General features: G+C 32.2%; 1 protein-coding gene across 1 annotated transcript in view; it reads right to left on the minus strand.

The window, feature by feature from the left end:
* Positions 1 to 12,008, minus strand: part of LOC143048107 (major vault protein-like) — a 29,367-nt gene that overhangs the window by 15,824 nt on the left and 1,535 nt on the right. The window contains exons 2-13 of the mRNA XM_076221558.1: positions 11,022 to 11,155; positions 9,902 to 9,965; positions 9,028 to 9,255; positions 5,928 to 6,019; positions 5,304 to 5,373; positions 4,946 to 5,040; positions 3,565 to 3,631; positions 2,838 to 2,979; positions 2,279 to 2,383; positions 1,643 to 1,730; positions 782 to 842; positions 59 to 153 (exon numbers count right to left, since the gene is read on the minus strand). Of these exons, the coding sequence (XP_076077673.1) occupies positions 59 to 153; positions 782 to 842; positions 1,643 to 1,730; positions 2,279 to 2,383; positions 2,838 to 2,979; positions 3,565 to 3,631; positions 4,946 to 5,040; positions 5,304 to 5,373; positions 5,928 to 6,019; positions 9,028 to 9,255; positions 9,902 to 9,965; positions 11,022 to 11,155 (1,241 nt within the window). The remainder of the gene's footprint in view (positions 1 to 58; positions 154 to 781; positions 843 to 1,642; positions 1,731 to 2,278; positions 2,384 to 2,837; positions 2,980 to 3,564; positions 3,632 to 4,945; positions 5,041 to 5,303; positions 5,374 to 5,927; positions 6,020 to 9,027; positions 9,256 to 9,901; positions 9,966 to 11,021; positions 11,156 to 12,008) is intronic.

Here is a 12,008-nt window from a genome sequence, read left to right on the forward strand (position 1 = left end):
TTTTCATATTGCCATTATTTTAACAACCTGTTTTAGGACATTATGGGTTATATCTTACTTCAGAAGTGTTTCTATGTTTGAATCTAATTTCTTTTCCCACAACTCTTCATGGGCTGTCAACATGTAGGACTTGGGTCCCATAATTGCTCTAACCTAATTGAAAACATAAGTAGAAATGGATTAGAAATATTATCAACAAGTATATGAAATAGTACTGCGTCCTAATCAAAACTAGGAAATTAAATATCCACAATCATTATTTACGAGACTGTGAGGACATAAATTAGTGAATCAACAAATTTTCAAAATGATTGAGTATCATATAAGATGCATCCAATTTTCTTAACAAGAAGTTTTAAGTAATGCTATTTAGTTGTGGGCTTGAAAATCTTCCTTGTATATTTAATGAAAGACATGGTTTATGTTCCTACTTATCATATACATTTCCAAGTCAGTGGTGCAAGCTGTTAAATATAGAGCAAAATAAAACAAAGAAAAAAGAGGACAGAGGACAACATAAAATTGTTAAGAACTGGAATTATACAGATTAAATACATGTAACTGGTTCCGAAGTAGGTAAATTTTGTTTAAAGAATATATAAATCAAAATATAAATACCGGTATTTGTTTTTAATTCAGTTTATGAGTGCTTGAGTCCAGTCCTAACATCAATAACCTCTAGAGTATATTGTTAAATCTTATAATAATAAAACATTGAATTCAATTGGTAAACATCAATGAAATAGCAATCCAACAATAACACCTAAAAACATCCACATACCTTTCCTGTCTTTTTGTTTTGTATATAAATTCCTTCATTTTTACTTAATGGTATCTGATCCCTGAAAAGGGCAAAACATAATAAAATCAGAGAGATTTCGACTTGTGCCATTAACATCCCTTTAGTTACAGTTACATTAATAAGTTCAGTTGAAACACCATCTTAAAACTCTTGGTACAAAAGACCACTTTCTAGTTTGTCCTCACAGGAAAAAACTCGTCAATTATGCGCCCCTTTATGATGTCATTTACCAGATACAGGGGATCACCTGTATTCCTGCACTATAAACGTTCATCAAGCATCTAAGTGATCACCATTGTGCAGAATAAACTAGAAATAATGTTTGTTCTGTGGATACTTAATCACAATTCCATAATGACAGCAGCGCTAATTGTCAATTATGAGAATTCAATTTTCTAAATAGTTTGTATAATATAGCATTATAGTTTTCCAACAACTCGCTCAACATTGGAATGGAAGTGACGAGGTCCCTAGACGCACGAATGATGTTCACTAAAACCAAAGTTTTTGACGGAAAAACATATCAAGTTGTCTATTGTACAAATTGTCTAAATTTGTAGAAAACATTTACCTCATAAAAAGTCATTTTATTTGTTACTGTAGCAATTTTAAGCTGTTTCTCTTTAGAAATTAGATGTGATCAAAAGACTCTGAAAGTTTCTTGAATCAAGATATTTTTTTTAAAGTTCATCTGCTCTCACACTTCAATATGTCCGGTAATCTCATTATAATTGATTGTTTACAACAGTATAATATGAAGTCTTTGCATGAGTTTTCAATCAACCGTAAATATGATGTCTATACATGAACATTGTTTAAATCAAACTACATAGCCCCTACCTCTGTTTTACAACTTGTACTTCTACTGGAGGGATATAATCTATAGGCCCTCTGATCATCCATGTGTCACCTGGTAATCGATTCTGTCCTGTAGTAAATATTAAAGATAATAATCTGCAACTATTAAGCTTACAATATTTTTTTGCAGCTAATCAAAGTCTTTTTACCAATTAAAATTATTTTGTCATTCTGATTGATTGTTGGTGTATAAAGCCAATTTTAACACTATTGTGCTATTTCATGGCGGTCATTTTAGCATTGATGGAGGAAGCTTGGGTACCCTGAGAGAACCACATACATTTGGCAGGAAACTGACAATCTTATTCAGTTCAGTGTTACTGCACTTATCCAGTAACTTTTGTGGTATCACCATAGTAATGGCTAAAACAGTTTATCATCTTGACATGAGCAAGGTTCAAACTCATAGTCGACAAGCTAATGATCAGTGTAGATAAACTACTTATACCATTCTAACACTGAGACTGCATGTCATTCAGGAATTCAATTGTATAGAAATGCAGTATTTTGACAGATGAGTTAGCCATAAATTCATTATAAAGTTCAAGAAGGTATCCTTTTTATTCAAGGTTTTCTGTATATTTTGTATATCAGCTGATCACCACACTAGGGACTAACCTTTGAACATTGTGTCTTTGAACTGGTTGACAGCTTGAAGCACAATTGCTTGTTGGTCAGATAAGACATAGGATGACTTAACATTTCCTCCCTGTAATGCTTCTCCTGTAAAGCAAGAAACAAGAAAATTACCCCAAATTATCAGGCTAATTTTGTAATACTGCGTGCATTCATACGTCATGTTAAGCCACTACTTTTCATCAGTTTCTGTTTTTGCTTAGACATAGGCAATAGTTTAAATATAAGCAAAACACATTATGTTGTACTGGTTAAAACATTTTAATGCCTTGGTTTTTCATAACTGAAAATTATTTTATGAAATAAATATCTCTACAATTTATTTAACCAAAAGACTAATTTTTAATTTGCTATGTAATAAAATTAAATATTTTTCACATATTTGGTTTAATACATTCATTTCTGTAGCTCTAATTTCCCATGTGACTTCCTTTGATGTGCAAAAATGCTGAACACTCTTTTTTACATACCAAGGGGTTTCATTGATTTAAAAAGCTGGAGCAACCATTTCATACATATAGTCAACCTAGTTAAACCTTACCTGGATGTAAGAAGAAGCTGGAACAACCAATTCTGAGTTCAAGTTTTCCTAGCTGTGGTCTCCCTGACTTATCTAATGGATTCTCTACCACACAATATTGTCCTTTAGTTAAAACCAATTTCTTTGCTTTAGATGCAACTTCCTATTTAAATGATAGCAAAGATTTATTTTATAAAAGATAATCACAAATTAGGAAATATCATATATGATAGTACAAATTGCTATTTTTATTTTACTGATTTAAAAATCATATTGTAGGCTACTTAATTATTATTACCAAAATGTATATAGCTATTTATTCTTTTGCTTTATAAAAGCCGTTTTTCCAAACTAAATTGAAATCAAGCAAATATAACTATATTTCTGTGATTTTATAAGGTATTCCAAATATTTTTGCTTTTGCAGATAAGGGGCGAAAACACAAAATGATAAGCAATTTCAATGGACAAGGGCCAAATCTTGCTCAGATATTTCTCATGCAGGACAAACTCAAACTCACGGTAACTTATTATGATATGTCGTACTCACTATTTACTAAAATTCCAACCAACTGATTGAGACAGTACAGAAAGTGCCAAAAATATGTAATTTCCAGCAAAAGCATTATCTATGTAAATACTGTAGCTTGTTTGAAATCTTATTATGGATATATCCAATTTTAAGTCAGATTAGTGTAGCAGCATAGATCATTTAGTTAATATTATGAGAAATCGACTTATTATCTTACCACTCCTATTTCAGGGTAATATTCATCAGTTGTTTCACTTGTCAACAACCATTCTTCACCAGCAAGTCTGGAAAATAGATATTTTTACAAAACAGAAATAACATATTCAAATCTTTAGGTGTTTTTTTTAATTGAAAATGTTCATATTTTCACTTTCTTTTACTTTAATTGTCATGTTGTCTTAAAATCATTATGTGATTGAAATCTTTATAACAAAGTAAAAATAAATGGGGAATGTGTCCATGGGACGAATATGAAGCTACCATTTGTAAGGGGCATAACTCTAAAACCGTAAAAGTTAAGCAACCCAATTTCAAACTTTATGTGTTTGTGGTTATTAACATTGTGTTTAGGTTTCATAACATTTGGTTGAGGCAAAATAAAGTTAGAGAACAGTAACTAAAAGTTCAGCAAGATTTACATTTGGAATTGGGTATAACTGTAGAACTGTACAAGTCACAGTACCCTAATTAAAATGTAATCTGTATTTTCAAATAATCAACATTGTGTATAAGTTTCATAACATTTGGTTGGGATTGGGGCATACAAATTTCCACTCATCTGCCATTATTAAGTACCAGCAGTACCTTGATACGACCGTAGAGGTTCAAACCTGAACAGTTGGGGCAAAAATGGACACAATATTGGCACTTGATACAGGTCGGAATTTTAATTGTAATTAAATATCTGACACAGACTAACTGACACAGACGAACTTAGAATTGGTTAATGTATTTATCAAAGTTGTACAAAAGTCGAACATGTAAGAATGTTGTTGTTGTTTATAGTTAACATGTGTTTAGTTATTTATAGTAAGGTCGGTTTGAATGGGGTTTTAAATTTCATGCATGAGTGAATTCAGGTAGTTTAAAGTCATTCTAGCCATTGCAGTTAAAGTGACCAGTAGCACTTTTCCAAATAAATAATATAATAATTTTATATCATTTATTTTCATATTTGTTGACCTTTAGTATGCAGTAACCAGTACCAGCTGAGAATGTTCGGTGTATTTACACAAAAACATTGATTTCATTATACATATACGAATAATAAAATGTGCACTTGTCTCTGCAAGTGGCGTCTCCCATGTGAGAGTTTGTGGTTATTTGATAATATTTTAATATAAATATTTTACGTTCGTTTGAGTTTACGAATTAGAATTTAATATGATTTTATATTCAACTTTTTGCTTTTGAGCAATACACTATGTTGTTGCGAATTGACCTCCCCTTTTATTTGCTTTTGTACATGCACTATGGGGTTGCTCCACCTAAAAATATTTGAGGAAATTTTCTTTTTAATTTCTGAAGTTTGCTAAAAAGTGTCATTTACATTTTTAAAGATTTTATTTAAATTTTACAGTTATCTTATATATTAATACCTTGTAACACCATATCTGTCTTTGACAGTTTGCGTTGCTCTCAAATTCAAACCAATTTCTGGAGTTAAAGTTATCTTTTTCAACAATTCCACAACCTAAAATATTTGATATTAGAATCTGATATAAGGGTAAACCCTGAAAAATGACAAACTATTGTGCATAAACATAATAATATACGTTCCATAATTCATGATTTTTAACTGTTTCACAAAAGTTAATGACTAAATACAGAAATAACTACGAACTTTTTACCAGTACTTTACATAAAAGTCTATATATAAGATTTTTCCTTCGTATGAAATTCTAATAAACAATTCATATATTTCTATGTTTACATAATCACATTCATCTTACAAACCTCTTCATAAACATCTGGTAAATATGATCCTTGTTCACAGATAAACCATTGTTCGTCTGTCACCCGTTCACTGAAACAAAATTACCGTAACAAAAACATCAAGATTTCAATTCCGTATACACAATTTATCAGAACCTTCAAACCCTCATTAATGTTAGGGATACTCTCAAACGTGTATCCCCAAAGTACATATCATCTTTGTTAGAGGCCATATCTTCGCAAAAACAAAATATAGCCATTTATCTTCCTTATGAAAAAATTGTTGTTTACTTTTTACATTATTCTATCAATATTTGATATGTTTTTGCCCAAAAAAGTTGATAGCACTATTTCTCTCTGTATATCTTTCAATCTATCGCAGAACCTGACATTAACCTGAAACACATGAACAGTGGAAAGGACACAATCATTTATTTAGTCTATCTTTTTCAGCTTGTATATCCTCACTGCATTGTGTATCTGATTTTTCAAAATATATATAATTCTTTCATATTTCTTTGTTCATATATAAGTTTTAGGAAAAAAAAACATTTACTGAAATTTAAAATATTCTCTCTTTGTATATAAAAACTCAGAACTTGTTAAGTAATATGCTCCAATAGAGAACATGACTTGTTAACTTACTTGTCATATCTATCCATAAATCCTTGTTTAGCTCTCAGTCTTAAAGCTTCACCTTCTTTAAGAACTATTGGATTTACAATTCCTTGGACTTCCTGAAATATAAATTAATAGCATAATACCTAATCAAAGCGCTGTAAGCGCTGAAGGCAGTTAACCAAAAACCAGACAAACGTAATTATGTGCAGTGGCGGATCCAGAAATTTTCATAAGTGGGAGCCCACTGCCTGCCTAACAGGGGACCTGCTCCAGTCATGCTACAGTGATTCCCTATATAATCAACCAAATTTTTTCTCACTGAAAAAACCTCTAAATCCGCCTCTGATGTGGCATTAAACATTCATATATTGTACATTTATGTTTATCTAATGAATTAATTATTAAGGCAAATAATTGATATGTTATCAAGGTTTCAATAGCAATGAATATATAAATGTATATTTTTATGGTGAGTCTGCAGTGGTACAAATTCGCAATGATTGTAGTTGTTCTAGTTGGTAGTTAACGTTGGTTTTAGTTGACTGTTAGTAGTACGTGTTGACTTAGTACGAACATGTAATAGTATGAATGGACTGGTTTCCCTGTAAAGAAAACTGAGTATGTGTTCTATAGTACAATAGTTATGCGACACAAATCAGACATAGTAAATGTAAAAGATTTGTTATATTGTCCCATACATGAATATATATGGTTTAGGGTGGGGATCTTGAGGGTTTTCAAGTTCTCAAACAGGAAGGGGTAAGGTGACCCCAGGGACTTCCCCTATATTTGTTTTGTTATATTGTACCATACATGAATATATATGGTTAAGGGGTGGGGATCTCATCGGTTTCCAAGTTCTCAAACAGGAGGGGGTAGGGGGGCTCCCCCTATATTTCATTTAATTAGTTATATTGACCCATACATGAATATATATTGTTTAGGGGTGGGGATCTCGACCGTTTCGTAAGTTCCCAAACAGGAGGGGGTGGGTCACCCCATGGACTCCCCTTATATTTCATTTGATTAGTTATATATATAGTCCCATACATTGAATGTATATGGTTGAGAGGTGGGGATCTCATCCGTTTCAAAGTTATCAAACAGGAGGGGTTCGAGTGGCCCAAAGGACGCCACCTATATATGATATGATTTGCCTACATTCAGGTAGTTATTTGTGAAAATAAAGTAAAAATCTTCCAGCTACTTTAACTGACCCTTCAAAATTGAGGAAAAAAATACCCCTTCAAAGTTGCAGTGATATGTTTACACTTTAAAAGCATCTTACATGCATTATCAACATTTATCACTGAAAAGAAAATTTATACTGTGACCAGGAACATATATATTGTTAGATATACTGTTTCCAGCTGTCCGGCACATTGTATTGGATTTTGACATTAAAATTGTCAAAAGTAATTTTGAGTTTCTGTTTGAAATATTTTCTGCTTTTTCTTTCTTTTACATATGTCTTTTGGTTTTCAATTCTAATGTTTATATTCATTTACCATGCATAGATGTATTTTGTCACCTGCCTGGATTCGCCAAAAACCCGGAATTACACTTATCCGCTTCCGGAATCGGATCCGAAATTGTAATTGTCTTTTCACGGCAGCCATTGTTATTGTGTTCCAATGTTGTTTTTGTCAGTCAGATACGATTTTACTCGTATTAACACATTTTTTGTCGGCGATTTTCTGTATATAGCTAGCGATTGAACAAAATTGACATCGCTGTCATGAATAATAATGATTAAAATAAGTTTTGAGATCGTTTATTTGGAGACTTTGGCGAAAAGGTTTGCAAAGCTATTTTTTCAGAGTGGAAGGCCCGTCGGGCGTGGCTAGTAACCAAGTCGAAAGTGGAAGGTCGCGGACCTAGGACCACCGCTAATTTGAACCCCTGCCTCCAAATTGAAAAGATACGAATTTCGTCTTCTAATTTGAAATTGCCGCCAACAGCATGAACAGTTGAACTTATTATATAATAGACTACTGACGTAGTTGTACTACGTATTGACGACAAACAATATTCCTACGACTTTTGCCATTTGGGAAATCTAAACTACTTGTCTTAAAAGATTTTCGGCGATTAAATATTTCGTACAATTGTTTTTTGACATCTTAGCCAAAAGCACAGGCGATAATAAACTGCATAAGAATTCCTAATGAGCACTACTTCCTATGTGCAACTTCAAAAGTTTTGGGTGATTCGACGATCATTTAAGGTTTTTCTAGTCATTTTTTTTGTAATCCAGAATTAAAAGTATTAAAAAGGTGTTCAATTAGTTATATATAACATAGTAGCCAGCTAGATAATAACAATGGCAAGTATTTCAGCATTTATTGGGTAGACCACAAATCTAGGGTGCTCGCATAATGCAGATTAACTGCATAAAAACTATTGATACATGAGAAAATATCTCAAAGGATGAACTTTTTTAATAGTTTGTTCTTATGTTTGGCTGTAACACCACTGTCCTAGGTTAGGGGAGGGATGAGCACTCACAAACATGTATAACCATGCCACATTCTTCATGTGCCTGTCCTTAGTCAAGAACCTGTAGTTGAGTGGTTGTCATTGGTTCATTTCCGTCATATCTTTTTTCCGTAAATTGTTTTGTTGTAAATTAAGCCATTACTTTTGTCAATTGAATTGTTTTATATTTTGCATATCAGGGCCTTTTATAGCAGACTATACAGTATATATTTTTTCATTTTTGAAGGCAGTTAATTTTAAGGGTAAGGTTGTTTATAATTGCTAAAATCCATTTCATTTGAACATAGGTGGATAGTTGTCTCATTGGCAATCATACCACATCTCATTATTTTTATAATTGTCAATTGCAATTGATTTTTAAGTTAGCTCTTACGTTGTGTTTTTAAAATTATGCCACTGACCTAGGTTAGGGAGGGCTGAACACTCACAAATATGTAAAACCCCACCTCATTCTTTAAGTGACTCAAGTTTTTAAGTCAAGAGCCTGTAGAACAGTAGTTGTTATTTCTAAATTAATTATCTTATAATTATCAAGATTACCACATAACAATATTTAAATTGTTCTTTCTTCTAATTATAAAGTTTGCCACATAAATGATACAAAATTACTATTCCTTTCACATACCACTTCAGGTCTAGGTATATATGTACGTGGACCATTTAACTGCCATTCTTCTCCTGCCTGATGCTTGCCATTCTCATCTTCACAATCCAACAGGGCCTTTAATTTGATACCATGATTATCAGGTACAACTGGTAACTTCTTAATGGCTCTCTTATAATCTGGCAAACCACCAGTTAGGAAGTCAGAGGCGCCCTCTAGAACTTCACCAGGATATAATGGAAAAGGGTCCTATAAAATGAAAGTGAGGTTTTAATAATGGTTCTAACATTTGTTTCTAGTATATATGCACAGAATTGTAAATGTTGATAAATGGAGCTTGTATGTGAAGTTAAGATTTATGGGCAGATGAACCTTGATAGATGGAGAAAAACCTCGAAAATAAAAATTGTAAATGAGTAATATACCAAATGTATTGGACCTATTACTTTTTACATAACAGAAACTGTTCTATTACCAATCCTTAACCAGCCTTGAAGGATAGTTGAATCTTGAGCAGGTAAAGGAGAAGGAATCTATTTGATGGACATTTAAACTTTCTATGAACCAAATATAGTTTTGAAACCATAAACAATCTGTATCCAATCATATATGCAGTATGTGGACAGTTATTCTTTCTTCTGAATTATTAGGTTTTTAGCAAATGATTGATGCCAGCACCACTGGTTTTGGAATCCTATCATCTGGCATTTTGCAACAAATATTGACAGCGAAAGAAAAAACCTCAACGTTTTGTTTATCAATATGATTATTAAATGAAACTCAGAATACAAACCCTCTATTCTGACATTAATATTTTGTTTAGTTTTTGTTTTACTACAAATAATATATATCTAGGAATAGTTAAAGTATTTCCATGTGCTGGAAGACATCTTACCTCATGGAAATGGATATCTTTCTCTCCAAATCTAATTTCACATGCCTGACCAGGAACATAATTGCTGAAATAAACATCAAAATTGGTAATTAAAGTAGACATCCAACACAAACTATATACAATAAGTTAAACCAGGTTAAGGAAGATTGATTGAACTGTTTCCATGATGATAAACTTTCAGTTTTGTTTTCATCATGTCTAAGCAATGGCAAATGATGTGGAAAATAAATATATAGAAAAAATATTTCAGTAATTAGTCTTTATAAACTGAAAGGTTGAATACCTAACATAATAAATAATTACCTATAAGACAAAGAGTAAAGGCATGAGCCCATGACACCCCTGTCGCCTTTTCAGCTTGTTTCTATACTTTAAATGAATTTTCTGATCATGCGGTATGAGCTTTACTTATTGTTGAAGGCTGTACAGTGATGGAAAATTACCCATTTTTTATGAATAAAATTCATAACTTAGAAACATAAACTCTATAAATTTATAAAAATCAAAAGACACTTATGTCAATAGATATAAACAATTCACCAAAGTTTTATGAAAAATAGTGAGAGATTTACAGAACTTATTATCCAAAGTGTTCTTCGAGGAGCAGAGGACAACAATTATACCATTTAATGTCATTATTAAAGAAAGATGTATATATAACTAGTGAAATAAGTCCTGTAAGTATTCTCGTCAATAGATTAGCCACATAATATTCATGTTCTAAGCACAATCTGGAACAAGAAGGTTGATGTGATACTAATGTTTCAGAAAAGGGAGAAGGTTTGGTACCATTAAAACGTTAAATCCTGCTGCAATTGTATGCACCTGTCCTAAGTCATGAATCTGATGTTTAATTGTTGTTGTCTGTTTAGGTGGTTCATCAATGTTTTTCTCGTTTTTATATAGATTAGACCGTTCATTTTCCCACTTGAATGGTTTTGCACTGGTAGTTTTGGGGGCCCTTTATAGCTTCTGTTCAGTGTGATCCAAGTCTCTTTGTTGAAGACCGTACATTGACCTATAATGGTTTACTTTTATAATTGTTATTTGGATGGAGAGTGGTCTCATTGGCACTCATACCACATCTTCTTATATATAACTAAGACTAAACAATACCTACCTGACAGGATTATGGACTACACAATAACATCCTGGTGCCACAACTATCATAGGCAATGGACCAGCCACAAAGTTTTCATTTGTCTTCAATACAATGGTCTGTGGACCTATTTCTATCCTTGTAATATTAGTTGTCTGAAAATATCATAAATACAATTTTAATATTATGTGTGACTTGGGCTTCTTAAACAAATGTATTTGGATTGTGACCAAATTTTGACATACCTGTTATATAGGTTTCTGACACAAAGTAAATGTGGTCAAAGATCCTAAAAATTTGAACTGGAACATTTAATTCACCTAGAATGGTCTGATATCCAAAATCTCAGAACATGGTTAGATTCAGCGAATAAAAAAACACCAAAAATTTAATTTAAGTTAAAATCAAACAAAGTTTAATTTAAGACCCTTCAAACATTAATATGGACTTATTTGAAAGCAGGGCCCCCAAAAAATATTAATGCACTATAAGATTCAGCATATGAAAGAGCTGCAATAATTCTGTTTCTGATGTAATTACCCCCAAACTCAAATAAATAAAGATATAAATAGGAAGCCACCTCATGCAATTGAAATAGGTCTGTTTGATTTCATGTTAAAAGATGAAAAATAAGATAATTTAAACCGTAAAACATGTATAAGAATGTGTTTTGTGGATTAATCAGTCAACAAAATGGTTCATCTTTGTTTAACTTTTAATGTTGCCATTTTTTCCTTTTAAGAGGGTGGAAAAGGGTTTTTTTCATGCAATGTGTCTTGTCTTTTTCATTTCACATGCAGCCGTGAAAAAGGTTTGTTATTCAACGTGTTTCGTGAAATCGGTAAAAAGATCAATGTACAAGACCTTGTTCATTCATTGTGAAATGGCAATTTTATTTCGTGTTCCCGCGTACAAATACCCCCTTTACGCCCCTCTTTAAATGGCTGAACACGACTTATGCATGTGTAACCAATCTCTAGCTAATGGATTAAATTGAAGGTCACATGA

Source organism: Mytilus galloprovincialis, chromosome 10 (assembly GCF_965363235.1).
Source record: "Mytilus galloprovincialis chromosome 10, xbMytGall1.hap1.1, whole genome shotgun sequence".
Lineage (NCBI taxonomy): Eukaryota > Metazoa > Mollusca > Bivalvia > Mytilida > Mytilidae > Mytilus > Mytilus galloprovincialis.